Source organism: Takifugu flavidus, chromosome 15 (assembly GCF_003711565.1).
Source record: "Takifugu flavidus isolate HTHZ2018 chromosome 15, ASM371156v2, whole genome shotgun sequence".
In the NCBI taxonomy this organism is placed as follows: domain Eukaryota; kingdom Metazoa; phylum Chordata; class Actinopteri; order Tetraodontiformes; family Tetraodontidae; genus Takifugu; species Takifugu flavidus.
The window spans coordinates 8,096,372-8,114,101 of record NC_079534.1 but is presented as its reverse complement, the minus strand read 5'-3'; the positions used below and the strand labels follow the sequence as shown (position 1 = coordinate 8,114,101).

The 17,730-nt window shown below is 41.0% G+C and overlaps 1 protein-coding gene across 1 annotated transcript in view; it reads left to right on the top strand.

The window, feature by feature from the left end:
* Positions 1 to 17,730, top strand: part of cdh6 (cadherin 6) — a 50,885-nt gene that overhangs the window by 17,456 nt on the left and 15,699 nt on the right. The window contains exons 2-5 of the mRNA XM_057057542.1: positions 902 to 1,233; positions 6,907 to 7,201; positions 7,290 to 7,409; positions 9,602 to 9,775. Coding sequence (XP_056913522.1) covers positions 1,012 to 1,233; positions 6,907 to 7,201; positions 7,290 to 7,409; positions 9,602 to 9,775 — 811 coding nt within the window. The 5' untranslated portion in view covers positions 902 to 1,011. The remainder of the gene's footprint in view (positions 1 to 901; positions 1,234 to 6,906; positions 7,202 to 7,289; positions 7,410 to 9,601; positions 9,776 to 17,730) is intronic.

The following is a 17,730-nucleotide window of genomic DNA, read 5'->3' as shown; positions in this document are numbered from 1 at the left end:
GGAAAAGGAAAAGCTTCAAAATCCCTGAGTAGATTCTAGTTATTTGTTGCAGCCCAACCCTTATTAATAACACTTATAAGAAGGAATAATGATGAGTGGAAGTTGGATTTGGTCCACTGCTGCAGTTTTCTACGCAACAATGATGATGTGTTACTAATCGAAGTAAAAACTCTTTCTTTTCCAGTATTTATTCACTGTAGTGAGAAAGTAGTAAAAAAAAAATTATTATTATAGTAGTTTCAGAAATCAAGCTCACTATATTAGCATCGTATTTTCATTCATTTGAAATACAGACAATTCTAAAATGATTTTTTTTCTCCTCTCCATTATTTCCGTTTACTGCCTTTTGGAAATGATGGTGATGTGGGACAGGACTGTTCTGGAGAAATGATTGTTCAGTGCACTTTTCAAAAAACATTTTCCTGGGTTACTAGTTACTATGGTGACAAGGCTTTTGGATATCTCATGGTTGTAGAATTCAAACCTTATACACTGGGAGGCAAGGAGATGGTTGCTTTAAAGGCTCAGTGGAGTGATGGTGGAGGCTGGGGATGAGAACAAAGAACATGGTAAAAAGCAAGTATTTAGCATTGTCTTCATGATGAGTAGGTCAGTCCTGTCACTGCGAAGAAAAGAAGTGTCACAGGATTAGGGAATAAAGAATATTCATGTTCTTTTTTTCTTAACATTTGAATCAGTCCTCTCTGATGTCACTAATGTTTCCATTGCTGCAGCATTTTTGTCTTTTCGTGGCTCTCTTTCATGGCTTGGGTCTTTTAATTTCAAATTGTCATCTGGTAAGACTTTCTGCTGCTACTGCAGGCTGGTGGGTAGATTAAGTGTCTCCACGTGCTGTTTCTGTTACACAAGGTTAACATATACTTTTGTTTTTCTTTTACAGCTTCAAAAATCTAAAGGACTACAGCTGACAGAAATCTGCCCATTCGGGTGGTACAATTTGAAACGAGAGAATACTGGTGACATTTGCATCCCTCACTCCCTTCAGGCAAAATGAGGACTATCATTCTGGCCATATTCTGTGTTCTCTGTCTGGGCCTGTCTCTGGATGCTTTGTCACTGAATGGACAGAGGACATGGAGAGCTAACAGAAAGGAAGCTGCAGCAGCACCCAGGGGAGAGAAGCTGCTCAAAAGAGTGAGACGAGGTTGGATGTGGAACCAGTTTTTCCTGCAAGAGGAGTATACAGGCAGCGACTACCAGTACATTGGCAAGGTAGGACCTGCACTCCAAATATGTGTTGCATACCTCCTGCAGACCCCTGTGACGTAGACTTAAGTTAGACTTAGACTAATTTATGTAAATCCTACAACTTGAATCTCTTCACAGATTGAAATTAGAATACCGGTACTATGTTGGTTTGTCTCCTCACAACTTTGTGTGCAAGTTGTAGGAGCAATCTCAAAAACTTACCCAGGCACAGTTGCATGATATGACTGTAATGTATGCATCAGTTTTCCCTCAACTTTTGGGTTCCTGATTTTGGCTCACAAATATATATAAAGTCTTATCTTATTCAATGCTGATTTGAGATATATCAATTTGGATCAGTTAGTCAAATGAAATAATAAAATATAGGATGTATTTATTTTCCATCTCAAACATTTCACTGTCTATAGCAGGCCTGACCAACCCGCGGCTCCTGAGCCGCATGCGGCTCTTTGCCTGGTTTCATGCGGCTCTAACGTTCATACCGAAGTTTGGGTTTGTGTTTTTTTAATGTGCGTGTTCGCTTCGCTTGAGTTCAATACGGTCTTTTGCCAAAAGCGCATGCGCGTTAGATGAAAATACCGCAAAGTTTCTCAGTAGAGACAAGATCTTTTGAGTAAACAATTAGTGTCAAATTCGCCTTCAAAATGGCAGGGAAAAAATGCACAGCCAAACGAGAAAACCTGCACGAAAGCTTCGTGACTCGGTTCCGTGATCTACAACTGAAAAGGCCACAAATTGCATTCCTCGTTGCCCCTTTTAATGTGGAGCCGCACTGTTTGAAAGCCCTGCTAGTCACAGATGAGGCTGCAGCTGAGTTGGAGATTATCGATCTTTATGAGGAGCACCAACTGAAACGTGCTTTAAGGGAAGGGGCCATTGAGTTCTGGCAAAGTGTGCCAATGGAAAATACCCCAATGTCAAATGTGCTGCGCTTAAGATACTGTCAATATTTGGGTCAACATACGTCTGCGAGTCTGTTTTTTACCCTAAAACACGTGAAACCAAAGCATCGATCTGTTCTGACTGACACCCATGTGAAAGAATTGCTTTGCGTGGCAACAACTGAATACAAGCCAGATTTAAAGAAGATTGTTCAAAGCAAGGAATACCAGAAGTCCCACTAAGCAACATGCATAGTAAGAGAAAAAAAGATATTTTAATTATTATATTTTTGTTTGTGGACTTAGTTGAATTGAGAGTTTGTGTGTGAGAGACAGTGCACACAATGTTCATTGTTGAAAATGACTGGCCCGTGGTCTGTGGAAGTCAAATTCTGTCATTATCATGTTGGTGTTTGCCATTTACAATAAATCTGGCTAAGCAGAGGTCTGTGTGTGTGAGGAAGGGATGAGGTGATGTTCATGTGTGCCCATGTGTATGATGTGGCTCGTTGCGGTAACACAGTAAAAAATCTCTTAGGCTCTTAGGCTCTGACTGGTTGGCCACCCCTGGTCTATAGAAATCTAACAGCATGATAAAACCCCCAAAACTTTTGATTTATCAGACGATTGGTGAATTAATTAGTAACTAGAATGAGATGAAAGATGCATCTGTGGGTTGTCTTCGTCTTCATGCAGTCCACAGTCTGACTGCACAAGCTGGACTTTTCCACCTTTTATGCAAACAAAGAAGCAAGATGGAGTCTGCATTCTTCTCCTTCTTTACCTGTTACATTGTGCTTAGGGGCAACAATATAGTTTGGAGACAGATTAGCAAAGAGGAGCCTGTTTTGATTCCAATACCAGGAAGCATATATATATAACAAAAAAAGACAAGATTAATGCCATCCTGTGTCCATGTTGTCAAGTCCAGCTTTCAGTCTGGAAATCACCTCAGTTGTGTTTAAAGAAAATCTAATCCAGGAAGCGATATGGTGCATTTATGGCCTGTTCGCAGCCCAAGCCCAAGTCTGCAAGAGCGATTCATCAGTCAAAAGCCAAGCAGACATGAAGACATGTCACTGTCCTGACAGTCATGGGAGCTTATCTCACAGCCTCATGTCCCCTGTCTTTGAATGACACATTGCTATGACATAGTGATTTATGATGCCATTTAGTTGATTCCATAACTACAACCATTGTTCACATAGTGGGAACAGCTTTGATGTTTATTACAGACTCCCTCTGTTATAAAGTGAGAATAGGATGCTTATCATAAATTCCAAGTATTATTTGATGTCTTTAGGGCGGCAATGTGTCTGCAGCTGTATAAAGGTCAAAGCTTTATATGACAAACTCATCCTGAACACACATATCGGTGTGATCACAGCAGAACACATGGAAGTTGTGTGTGTGCGTGCGTGCACAGGCCTCAAATCGTCCATCTTTATTTAAACTGTGACTTCACGATGAAGGTGGAAATCACTATGCCAATCACAACGAAAAAGAGAGATGCTGTAACTGAAATATGGGTTGTGTAAGATGCTGCTCATAATGTGTGTTAGGTGCACCGCACACCGGTGCAGACGTTTGAAAACCTCAATAAGAAGGAAGAGTGTTTCTGTATGGAAAGAGTGTTGTGAGAAGCCATCTGGTGGAGATGCTGTAGAAGAGGCAGCAATCTGGGACACATAAGGACTCTAGGAAGCAAAGTCTACTGCGGAAATAGACTGTGGTGAAATGTCTGCAGGCTTCGTCAGCTTGTGTTAGGTGAAAGCTACAGAGGTGTTGCAGCCCTGCAAGACTGACAGATCAAATCAGACCCAACTCTGCTGGGGAGAAAAGGCGGGGAGGATCAAAACGACGGGGGAGGGAGAGACTGAGGGCAAAGTGAAGAATCAAATAAAGTGTTGTTTCTTTTTTCTGATGTAAAGAGATGATGTTGTCTAACCACTTTAGTTTGTGAAAATAAACAGACATTTGTTTTATCCATCAGCATAACAAGGTGTTACTAATTCCACCAAATGCATTTCTGTGGTGAGTGTGTGTGCATGTGTATGAGGACGTATCAGCAGAAGTGCCCCTGAGGTTGAAGCTTGTTGCTGTCTTTTGAAAACTGCTGCTTCTGTCAAAGGGCTTAATTACCCCCCAGCCTCATTATAGTGCAGAATTTTGTTTAGAGTGGTTTGCTTCTTCCCAAATTTATCTATCATCCACTGCAACACCAATGGCACACAGAGACTCACGCTTTATTAAAATCATTACTCTACACAACACTGCAGTATTTATGAGGAACACATGCTTGTAATACTCTATTAACATTTCGTTTTAATGGAAGGGTTTTTTTTGGACCACTGTTGCTGTCCACTCTCTTTCTGTGAAAGGGAATTCACAAAGACACAAAAGGTGTACCATTTAAGTTCTCGGCTCATCTCTTGCACAAATCTTGTTGTTGTTGTGACTTCTTGAGAATGTGGGCAAGGACACACAAAAAACCTTTAACCTTTATTAAAATTCAGAAAATATGGGGACTTTTCTATTCAGATTTTTCAGAAAAGAAAATTAAGTAACTAAACTCTCACTAACTGCATTCATTAAATGTATAAACGATTTTTTTTTTATTCCTCATGGAGGCAGCTCTCACTGCCTAAAATCTGTAAAAATGTATATTACCCTTAGTGGAGTCCTTTTATCGGTGATAGCTAATAGATGCTGTTGTCATTGACAATTTTGCTTGTATTGATGAAAGGATGTTGCCTTTATTGATTGCTAAAGAGAACAGATGCAGTTTTGATGTACGGCGTGAAGCAATAAGCATGGCACTAGAGTGGAGGCCACTAAAACGTGACATGTGTACCTGAACAGATGAAACTGCAAAATATTTTCTGTTGAAATATGAACTAAAAAGGTGCCTCTGCAGGAACTCATGTCCACATGGACATAATGGCTCCTCATATGTTTGTCATCAGACTCACAAGACATGTCGATGCATAAATGCTCATTGCAGATTCAGCGTTTAGTTAGTTACTCTGCAGCCGAAACTCCTGCATGTTTTGTACTCAAAAAACTGAGATTGTGCGACTTTCTTTGTCCGATAAAAGACTCCATTTTAAGATGAATATGAGCTACACTGGCCCTGATGGCCCCTGCAGTGACATAAACTTGGTTCTCAGAACTTTTATCAGGTTTATGTGACCCCTGATTTTGAGCTACGCAATCACAGCCACTCAGCTTTGCCCTTTCAGGTGTTAACACGTGCTTGTATGATTTCTGTAACAGACTGCAAAGATGTCTGTTGGACAACCACCAAACTTGTCTCTTTTCTGATAAACCCATGACTTCTGGAAGGTGTGCTGCTGGAGATGGTGTTAGATTTTGTCCTGTGGCGGGGAAACAGGAAGTGCTGATTGTTTTCATATCTACAGAAATTTCCACAGGTTGCTAGGTTTCCATCTGAAATCTTGAATACACTGCTGAGCTCTGTTATCTGCTGAAACTGTCAGTGGTTCTAAAGTTGTTACTGGAATACATTATTCTGAAATATAATCAAAGCTGGATATAGAACAGCTTTAGTTTCAGAAATGTAAACGGTTTCTATGATATATATCAATAGGTAAAAAACACAATATGAGATGTGTGGCAGATTTTTCATACGACTAAATATTAAATAGGTGGCCTAACAAGTCTCATAGCCTATAATTTCAAGAAGCTTTTTCCACCAGCACTGTGTTAAGCAACAAAATGGAAAAGGCTTCTTGGTCTTCCTCTTTCTGTCTCTCTCACACACGCACACACACACACACACACACACACACACACACACACATACACACGCATAATATATAATCAAGTATTCACCCAAGTACCTGCCCTCAAGGAGTAAACCAGGGATGAAGGGAAGAAAGGTGAACAACAAGCCAGTTTAGGTCAAGAGATGCAGACAAAGACGAGAGACGAGAAGGAGTGCTGCCGGGTTCTTGCTGCAGGTGTTGGAGTAAAAGCGGCCGATCTCACAGCAGATCCAATAGATGGTTACTCCTTCAGGAACAGTACAAACTGTGTCTTATTTCCAAGTGCAGTTTCTCTGAAGTTTTTTTTTTTTGTCAGTTGTCAAATCTGTCATTTGGGGTCCTTTTGATTCATCTTGTGTAAGGATGTTATCTTCATGGTAACCACATCATCCTGTATTCATTCAACCAGGCATCGCTTCTTTTGCTGTAAATATATATGGTAGTATATGACCTGAAGTTTAAAGTTGCTTGAGGCTGTCTACTGACCAAGAAGACTGCTTTTAAAACCACTGTAACTAGCAATAGCTGGATATAGGATCCAACACGTTTGATGTATATCAGACTGATTATGATCAAGCATACAGATGTGTATTAAGATTTCTGTTTAAAAGAAGTAATGGTAAAATTTTTGTCCCATGCTGTGTTTTATCCATGTCCCAGTACTATTTTATTTCTTTTTCAACCTTGCGTTTTTCAAAATATGCCCAAGAATAAAGTGACCCTAATACTATTATTATAAATTAATATGTACCCAATAATTTAACACAATATAAATAGTTAATGGAAATTGGGTTGAGCATTTTAGCATTCATTATTGATATTTGCAGAGGAAACAAATGTACTTACATCTGTGTGTATTTGCATCATGTGTAATACAGTGACAATGACAGAAACCTGAATCAGCAAAAACAAAAGTACAAGGAAAAAGTACAGCTGATAATTTTCTGTGAATAGTTTATTTTTAGAGGATATTAATGAGGAACTCTTGCGTTTGTGTCCATCTGCAGCTCCAGTCTGATCAGGACCATGGCAACGGCTTGGTCAAGTACGTTCTGTCTGGTGAAGGAGCTGGCACCATATTTGTTATTGATGAGAATAATGGTGATCTGCATGCCACCCGCCGCCTGGATCGGGAAGAGAAGGCTTTTTATATCCTGAAAGCAACAGTGGTCAACAAGAGGACGGGACAGAAGCTGGAGCCAGAGACAGAGTTCATCATCAAGCTCCATGACATCAACGACAATGAGCCTCACTTCAGTCAGGAGGTTTACACGGGCACTGTGCCAGAGAGGTCCGACATCGGTGAGGAAACGTCTTTGTTGCTCATTTGGATGAGAAACTAGCACTTGCGAATATTGTTCAGTGACAATTATGTCAACTTGTATCTCAGGAACATCAGTCATCCAAGTGACTGCCACGGACGCCGATGATGGGATGTACGGCAACAGCGCAAAACTGGTCTACAGCATCAGTCAGGGACACCCTTACTTCTCTGTTGACCCAAACACAGGTAAATTCCACAATTATTTCTGCCTTTCATAAATCAAAGTCCCTATAAATACATATGCATACATATGTCCACTAATGCAGATGCCTCACTATATCAAAAAATGTTCTTCAATAATAGGAGCATGTAAACAAGGCCATTTTCTGTGATCTCCAAGGGATGACATTGATGCACAGCATGAAGAAAATTATGATATACAGAGAAAAGATTCATTCTTAGTTGGAACATTTCACATGAAGAAGTACAGTATGTATTGGAGGCACAAGAGATATTCTCCCACCTTAAATTTAAAAAATTGTTCATTTTCATATGCAGTTTACTATTAGCCTACTTATGCTTACTGCTGTGCACATTTAGCATTAAGTTCAGTTCACACACACACACACACACACACACACACACACACACACACACACACACACACACACACACAGTTCCCTTTAAATCAGAATGACATTTTGGGAAATGTCAGGGTTTAAACAGAACAGACCACAGGCCTTCATCTTTATACAGTACACACAGAGTGTCAGGGACCAGATAAGAACCCAAATGCGACACACGAGTTTGGCTGAACACCGCTTTATTGTCGGACACAGACAACAGACAGGATTCACCCGGGAGCGAGCAGAACAGAATAGTCGTGGACAGGCAAGGTCGAGATCGGGCAGAAGCCAGACAGAATTTACAGGGGAGCAGGCTAAACAGAATGGTCAGGAACAGGCAAGGTCGGAACCGGGCAGGCAGGCAAACAGGAATACGCTGGAAAGTCATTGGGAACGAATAACGATCTGGCAGAGAGCAGGTGTGTCTCCGGGGTTTAAGATGAGCGCTCATTAGAGTCCTGATGTACAACAGGTGTGCAGGGCGAAGCGGCTCACGGGCATGAGTGCCCGCAGCTGTGACACAGAGATGAAAGTTGACATCGGCCTTTACGTCAAACTTTCAAACTGATGTATGACTATCCTCCACAATGGCATACCATGTCTTCAATAGCGCAAAACCAAAGCACTGGGTTTTCCTATTGTTGCGTTGACATGATCGACAGCTTGTGGGACAAATACAAGCTGCACTCAAGCAGTGGCTCCCATTAAATTTGGATTAGACTTTCACATTCTGCTTTGCACTTACCTGAAACGGCTCGCACCCCTGCATTTTCATTAGACATTTTTATCTTTGTGCAAACATCAGAATTTAAACAGAGTGACTCGTTGGTGTCTCTGGTGGCAGGATTTGGGTGTTCTTTGTTCTCTATATCCCATTAATCCATAACAATCTGGGAAGAGGTGGTAATGAAAAGTAAATACACTTATACGCTCTGCGCTGTATTGTTCATGCCACACTAAGAAACATTGCTTTGAAAGCTGCTATAGTAAAACTCAGCCAGGACAGCAGCTCAAATGGGCTACTGTCGAAACTTTTGTAGCTCTTCTGCAGAGATATTTAGCTGACCATTTACATAATCTGCACATGCAGATAATGTCACTCTCTGCTTATGTGTTTGTCTGTCTGCTGTGAATAAGAAAAGTCAGGGCTATGAGTCAGTAAAGAGGCAGAGACGGATGATTTCCTCTTCTGCTATCACTGCATGTATGGAAAAGAACAAGTAGTTTCAAGCAAAGGTCAAGTCTGACATTAATGTGAGGAAAATTTGTTTAACACATTGGAAAAGCCTGATAGTTCAACAGCAGCGTGTTGTGATGTCAACATCGGCACATTTGTTTCCTAGTATTTGACAGGCAAACGTAACAAACTGCATCATGTCCTGTTTTCTTCTGTCACATTTAAGGTATTTTTTTGTTTTCTTTCCTTTTTCCTTTCAATAGTAGTTTACACAAAAAGTGTGAAGTCAGATAAGTCGCTTTAAGTCAGGATCTGCTTATTTTGTAGGTCAAAGGAGAAAATTACCTTTAAGCTTCGACTCAGTTTTTTTGGTAGTGAAGTTTGAAGTTCAAACTAAAACTTTCAACTGCATGAAAGAGCAACATCAGACATGTCAAGATCCCAGCATGTAAATCTGTGATCGTCCGAGTCATTAACATTTGATTTTGTTGTACAATGAAACAAATGTATGACTATATTAATAACAATGAGCAAGAACAAAATTACCTTTTCATAAAATCCAAACGTTACTTCTACAACCTGTTTTGTCTGATGAAGAACAACAATCAAAAGAGTGGTGGCATCTGTTTTGACAGGCGTTATCCGGACAGCTTTGGGTCCTGGTGACATGGACCGGGAGCAGAGAGAAAATTACCAGGTGGTGATCGAAGCAAAAGACATGGCAGGGCAGAGAGGGGGCCTGACTGGGACCACCATGGTCAACATCACCCTGACAGATGTGAATGACAACCCTCCACGCTTCACTCAAAGTAAGATAACAGCAGTCAGGCCACATACAAAGGCTGAAACACACACACATTGACTTCAGAGGCAGAAGAAAGCAGTTTAATTATCAACAGAAGATGTTTCTCCAGTGCCCCACACTTGTATTTTCCTTATCCTTATCCTTTCCTTAAAATAATATTGCTGCACTGTGTTCAGTATCAATATTGAAATTTTTTGTGGCTGATTTTTTGCAGTATCAGTGTCAATCAATTCAGTTTGTTTTATAAGGCTGTTATTAACATTAATTCCATTCAGCAATCATCTGGCATTAAACCTTTATCGTGTATTTGTTATTTTATAAATCTACATTGAAAAAGCAGTTTGTTTAAATTGCTTTCCCCGTATATTCCATGTAGCAAAGATTACTTTCAAGTCCTCAGATGCTGCTGCTTCTGCTGCTGCTGCTCTGCACCAAATAACACAGTATACTGTAGAAATGGAGCGCTGCAGGGAAAGCCGGAACATTGTAAACAGGCAGGCGAACACAGAGGAGATTTCAGTGGAGGGCATGTTTGCACATATCAAGGAATGACACATGATGTAGAAAATTTCTGCATCACCTTTGATTCCACAGTAATGTTGCAGCCCTGCTGGTCCTGCTAATTAGTGTTGAAACATGAGCACTCATGCTACAGCCTTTATTGATGAGATGACTGAGCACAGAGGGATGGCTGTTTTTTTTACACTTGCTGGCTGCCTTATTACTTATGCAAGCAGCTCTCCTAATCAGTCCTTTTACTGATTGAGGTTTGTGGCAGCTGTCGTCAGTGCAGTGACTCCTGTCCGTTCAAGTGCAGGTGAAATCAGCACACCCCCAATCATCATCATCATCATCAGCATCGTACAGAAAAACATATTTATCCCGAATTATTCCAGATGAGCACTAACAAGGAAAGCACACCTCCTTGATTAACTTGTAGAGGTTAGTGCCACACAGTGAACTACTGCCTTCAGTTAACAGTTAGACCATAGTTGCAGTAGCAGTGTGATAAATTTCAAACCTAGAAACCAGATAGAAACTGACAGAAACCACAGTTTTAAATTTGAATGTAACTAGCACAAGCAGCGAATGAACATTGAATAGGTTGATTATATTTGGACAAGTAAATGTCATAACTTGGTAGAGAGGCTCTTTCTGACCGTTTGGAAGAGGTTACCACAGCACTCAAGATTTCGGCCACCGCACGGTCCCCATTCTGCCAGAATGAATGCATAAACTGCTGGGAAAGATGGAGAGAAACAGACAGCGAAGCATCCAAGCAGAATTTGGTCATTTTGAATGTTTAAGACCTTGCAGTGTCCAGCAGTCTGGTGGTAGCAGGATGTAACTCTGTGGCCAGAATGAGGTCTGAACGAGCCCCAACACACAGAGATGCTGCATGATGCTTTGCTGAAATGTAATTTTAGCACTCTTGACTGAGTGTCACAAGCAGCCCTCAGCGCAGATGCTGTACCAGTCTGAATGAGCTGTTTTTGTTTATCAGAACAGAAAGATTGAAATGTAAAAGTCACTTACAGTACCTTGATGTTATCCCTGTGCTGATTTGATCGCTCTTCTTTGTGCTGTCCTCATTATGTTCTTCATCATCGAAAGATCAGTATAGTTCCTGGAAGTTTTGTCTTTCCGTGATCACAAAAACATGTGGGTCTCCTACTCAGCACAGATTGTTATAGCTTTAGTCTTAACACTGGATTTTATCCTGCTGGAAAATGTATTTTCTATATTAAAATAAAGTCAAATGATTATTGCCACCACGTGGAGCCATAAAACGTGGGACTTAAAGTAGCAGCTGCTGATAGCAGTACTGTAATCATTTTAATAATTTGAGGCTGTGCTATCATAGAGAAGACATATCTTTGACTTCAGCCTTTGTAAAACCATCCTTTTCCAAAGAAAAATTGTACATTCTATCTTCAAAGAGAATCAAGCCAAGTAGTGTAAATTCCTACAATTTCTTTAATTATTGAAACCTAATTAATCCTGAAATTGGAGGAACACTCTGTGTAAACATGTGGGATTTGCACCTCAAATTCTTAAAAGACTCTTCTGTAATCAAAGAGACTCAAGGGAAAAATCAACAGTAGTAAACCTCCAAAAGCAACAGATAACTGTTAAAAACTATATTATTAATAATCATTACAAAAATCATTACAACAATAATTATTGTTGAAAGTAGTGATGTTATCTGGTTATATATGTAAACATGTTAACTAAACTGTCATCATGTAAGCACGGAGGCTTAAAAATGGGTTAAGCTGCGAGAAAAAGCACCTCAAACCTGCACGATGGAGTTGAACCATGGTTGGCACCATCCAGTAGCTTGCCCATACAGTATACTCGTTAACGAGCATTTGTTGTTATATGCCTGTGTGCGCTTGTGTCTGCAACTCCATTTGTGTGTGTGTGTGTGTGTGTGTTCACTCTCGCATTTCCAGAGCAGTCTTTCTAGTGTTTCTGTGAAAAGACAAACATTTCTGTCTTCAGACTTTCTTAATCACCTTCAAATTGGTCCAAGGTGGAAACTGAAGCGAAAAGTATAAATACATAACAACAACAGTCAGGCATGGTGTGTTTGGCATTTAGCTACTTTTGTAGCATGTTCATGTTATGAAAGATGGACAAATATTGAAAGTAGAGCATGACCACATCCTTACTAGTACATTCTTAATTGTAACATTTGTCTTTAAGATGTATGTGCTATATATCAGAAATCACACAGGGTGAATGTTGTCTGAATGTTGTTCTTAAAAAGAACTAATCAGGTGAACAGTCGTCACTGTGTTGATGGACGAGTGGATGGATGGGCCCGTGGACAAGGCTGAAAGTTGTCATCTGCACCAGTTATCGCCCCCATTTTTAAGTAATTCTGCATGAGTAGCTGGCCGAGTGTAGGGTGTGTAGGAGCGGTGCATCTTTCGAGATAAGGAAATATTGTGATAGTGTATTTTCAGTATAGTTTTAGTAACTTCAAAGACTTGAAAAGATCAGTTTTTTTTTTACCGATCAACTGGGGTTTTCTCTGCTGAAGGATTGGGTCTGAGGTAGTGGTGCAGTGAGGCCTGCATAGCAACTGCAGTCACGCACAGAGAGGCATTCCACAAGATGACATTTCAAAAAAATATTTACTCCACCATTATGAGTATAAATTGGTAGTGTGCAGATGCTCTCGTACTATGACTCCTGACATGAGGTTCACTAGTTTTTGTCACAGTTACTCGTGTTCCTCAGTTGGTAAAAGCCGAGATCTGAATGCAGGCGCAGTTGATGCCTTTGTGACATCTGACTATCAGCAGTGTTTTGGCTGTTTAGGCTCAGTGAGTAATTCTTTGCTCCATTGGCTTCAGTCAGATCAGTCATTCCACTCATCCACTTCATTCCTCACTCACTTTCTCACAGTCACTCACTTCTTCTGGCACTCTGATTTCAATTCTTCAGCTCTTGTTGTTGTTTTTCCTCATCTTCTCCATCTCAGCCTCCTTTAATCACAGCCGCGACATCAGTATTAGTATGTCGTTCCTCCTCTCCACCCAGCCTCAACACCCAGTCATTTACTCTTTGGTACTCTAATGCTGGGATGCTGAGCAGATTGCATGTGGCATCATTAATCTCTTTAAATCCCCACATGAAGTGCACAGACACATCCATTTATTTATGTGACCAATTCTTTTCGCGTTGCAGGTAAATCATCAACTGGTAAAATGAAACAGGCAAATTAGAAGGCCACCTATCTGAAAATGCCAGTTTGGAGTTAATTGGATATATGGACTTGTATGTTAAAAAAATAAAAAATAAATAAAACCTGCTTTCAGATTTAAATTAAATTAGATATATCTTGTGATGATTCTACTAATGTGTCTGCTGCAATTAAGTGCTCCCTGGTCCTGTTGACATTTAATTTCTCCTCATCTTGAGATTTAGTTTAGTTCCTCAAAGCCAGGAGGCAACACAATCTCCTGCAGGAAAGTGAGTAGAGATCACAGACACTCCCCAACATTTGAGTCAGTGGTATTTTCTCATGGATGTATGTCCCCTGGTCTTTTCTTAAAATCGGAGCTGTCATTTTAAAAAAAAAAACATCCTTTGAAAGTTTTAAGTAATTTTTTGTGCTGTGGTATCACTATAGTTAGTATCATTTACAAGATTTGAAACGGTATTTGGCAGAATACAATCAGAATAAAATACATTGTGTTTTGTTACAGCTTCTCAATTCAAATGAACTTTGTTGATATAGGATCTCTTTAAAACATTATTTCTAGGTGCAAAAAATGATGACTGCATTAAACTGTGTTAAACTTTAATGGGAAGAAACTGAGCAGGACAAGGCTCATATTGGGGGGAAGCCTCCTGCTGATGAATGGGTGGATGAAGGAGAAAGATGAGGACAGATAAGGAGAGGAGAGGAGGAGAGGAGAGGAGAGAGGAGAGGAGAGGAGAGGAGAGGAGAGGAGGGGAGGAAGCCTCTGTATTCTTCAGAGGCCCCCACCCCCCATTCTACTGATATTGTTTCTGGGAAGCACAAGTAAACCAGCATTCTGAGAGAAGAGTAGTCTAATGGGATGAACTGGTGCTAAGAGCTTCTCCAGATATAATGGAGCTTGGCCTCTGAGGACCTTGTAGGTACTGTTTCTGCACTATGATGAAATGACTGAAATAGATTTTTTTCTCTGCAGGTGGTCACCACCACCTTCTCAAGATCTATAGAGATGAAGGGATAGTCATTGGCTAACAATTTAACTGATATATGTGGATCAAGTGATATTTTTTAATGCAATGGTCAGCTTCCTGTTCCTCCAGAAAAAATAATCTGGCCTTGAACGGACCTGCCAATCAAGGGAAAAATATCCCTCACTAAGATCATTGAGATGGGCTCTAAGAGACATGTGGTAGATGTGGATCTACGAATTAGAAAAGACTTCACCAAAATTTCTGTGAGTTCTGGTGAGTTTAAGGGCCTGATTCTTTTTCCTCTAATAGTTAAAATTTCATTCGTGATGGCTCTCATGATGTCTCAAGTAATAAAATTAGTGAAGGTTGTTGAAGGTTGAAGGTTGTTCTTGTTTTCCTAAATTAGAAAAGAATAAAAGGCAGTTCTGCCTTATGGAGGGTCTTTCTTATAAGCTATCAGACTGTCCCTCCAGGCTGGATGGTAACCTTTTATTTTGGAAGAAAACCACTTTCTTTCCAATCTGCCTTTTTTTGCTTGAGGGTTCTAATCTGTGAATTATAACAAGGAGCAAATGGCCTCTAGTTTTCTATTGTTATCAGAGTGATTCACAGTCAGGCTGGTGCACCTTCAGCAGGTTTCAGTTTATAATCATGGTACAAACACTTGGTGGTCTCGGGGTTGACACAGGGGTCACTTCCTTAAACTTAGCTACAGCATAACTGTGAACTGCACCAGGATGAACCTCAATTATGATTTCTTATCAAAGAATGATCTGAGAGCAGCGGGTTCAGAGGGGACGCTGACAGTGAGGTTGTGACTTATTTTTTGGAAGTATCCATCTGGCTGGAATGTGATGAATCCCTGCTTAAATCTATCATTTTCAACATTTACAGGTTGAGAAAAAAATCTGTCGTGAGCATCACGTAAGACCAAAAGTTTGAGGACTCAAACAGAAACTGGAAATAAGTTCTTTAGCACCACCATTTCCAGGAAATGATGTATGGCGAGTGATAAAAGTCACCAAATTTCTTCCTCTGCGAATGTGCTGAAAGCATGGAACTGATCATGCAGCTTCTTCTCTTAGCTTCTTTTTATTTGCTACATTTTCCAAATTATCAAAATATAAACAAACTGAGTCTCATTAAAATTAAATAAGCATATTTGCAAAGGTTAACTAGAGTAACATGTGGAACGTTGCAAGCGTGTTCCACCAATCGAGTTTCAGCATTGTTGGGGTTTCACAAGCAAAACTGCAGATGTATATAGAGGGTGGACATTTGGTTAATAAATTCAGTTTAAGAATCTGCAGCAGCAAATTAAAATGATATCTGACAACAACTTTGGAGTTAATTGAGGAGATCAGTGCAACATTCACACTTTTTTCCACAAATTCTAGAAATGGCTTTCATCATTTTCCACCTAATCTCAGATTGCTGAGGAAGGAGAAAACTGCAGTTTCCATGTCATCCCTGCAAAAGGCAGCTTTATCACCTGTACAGGAGAACAAAAGGATGTATCAAATCCCGAGGCTTTGTTCATGATAGTCTGACAGATGCCCATCATCACAATGCCCGGCTTCTTTTCTAATGCTTTCTTTCGTCTTGCTGCCTGTTTAACATGCTTTCTGAAGTTAAAGCCTTTAGAACTCTCCCATTTCTACATTTACAATTGATACTTCCATCATCTCTAAAGGTAAACTCCCTCCATCTTTTGGTCTTTTTGTCAACACCAGTGGTCAATCCATTTGCTTCGAGATATTAGTCACACCATCAGACTGTATTTTCAAAAGACTGCACAAAGTCAATTTGTTTGCCAGTTCTCAGCAGCTCAGGTGATGTTCCGGCTTTGTGCATCTTTTAATCCCAGTGAAGGTCTCACAGGTCTACATTTGACAGGAAACACAAAGAGGATTAAACAGACTAAAACCAGGCCTAAAGGGACAATTCTAAGAGATTTTTTGAGCGATTACTTGAGACGAATCCCTGTGCTGGGCAAATGACAAGGTAGTGGGTTACTGACACTAAAAGACAGGATCATTCAATTACTCAACTGCATGAAAGAAAAACTTCATGTTTTATATTTTTGTGTTTGGTGTCTGTACATCATAGCACACATACACGAGCATTAGTGTAATCTGCCCTAGAATTTTTATGTTGACTCAGAAGGGAAGTGAGAAAGTTATGTATTATACCGCAGAATGGGGTGCATTTCTAAAAGTGAAATGCTTCACTTGTTCTCGTTTACATTTAACATCTTTGTACCGCTTAAGTCAACACTCAATGGGAAACACAACCGTGAGGTTTGACAAAACGCAGAGAGCGAATATCCTCACCGTGAGTGCTCTGCCATGACTTACGAAATAAAGTTGATATGATAATCTGCTGTTACATAAACATGTTTATGGAACATTACATTTGCTTCTTTATGATACTGTACTATATACTACACCACTGGATAATTCCAAAGTAAGATTGTGTTAAAGACATGACTGGCCCACAGTTGTTGGAAATTCTGGTTTGTGTCTGTCTTTGGCCTGCAGGGTGTGGTGTTGAGAACAATTGGGTGCAGCTGGCACTGCAGGCAGGCGCACCTGTAGGCAATTTACATCTTGCTGCCTATTTAAGCAGGTTGTGCCTGGCTGTTTGTGTGGGGAGTGTGTTTGGGTGTCTAGTGTGGGTGTTGGTTCGGGTTCCCTGGTGTTGGTTCGGGTCCCTGGTGTTGGTTCGGGTTCCCTGGTGTTGGTTCGGGTTCCCTGGTGTTGGTTCGGGTTCCCTGGTGTTGGTTCGGGATCCCTGGTGTTGGTTCGGGTTCCCTGGTGTTGGTAGGGTGTCTGTTCGTGGTAAAACTGTTTGGTCGCTTCCCCTGTCGTGTGTTGGTGCTCTGCGTCTCCTGGAGGGTCGCTCCTGTTCCCAAGCTTCCGGTTTCCCTGGAGGACTGCTCCTGTGTTCCTGTTGCCCTGGAGGGCTGTTCCTGTCCCCGAGCTTCCTGTTTTCCTGGAGGGCCGCTCCTGTTCCTGTGTTCCTGGTCTCCTGGAGGACCGCTCCTGCTCCCCTTGCAGCCTAGGACGACTGCCTCTGCCTTCAGTGTCTCGGGGCACGCTCGTGTGGTGCCTGTGTCGCGCCGGACTCCCAAGTCCTCGCCGGTCCTGGATGACTGCTGCGGGTTGAGGACTCACCGGTGTTCCGAGTTCCCCGCAGTCCAGGGGGACTGCGTCTGGTTGGGGACTCGCCGATGGACCTGTGAGGGGCAGACGCTGCCTCCTAATCGCCGGC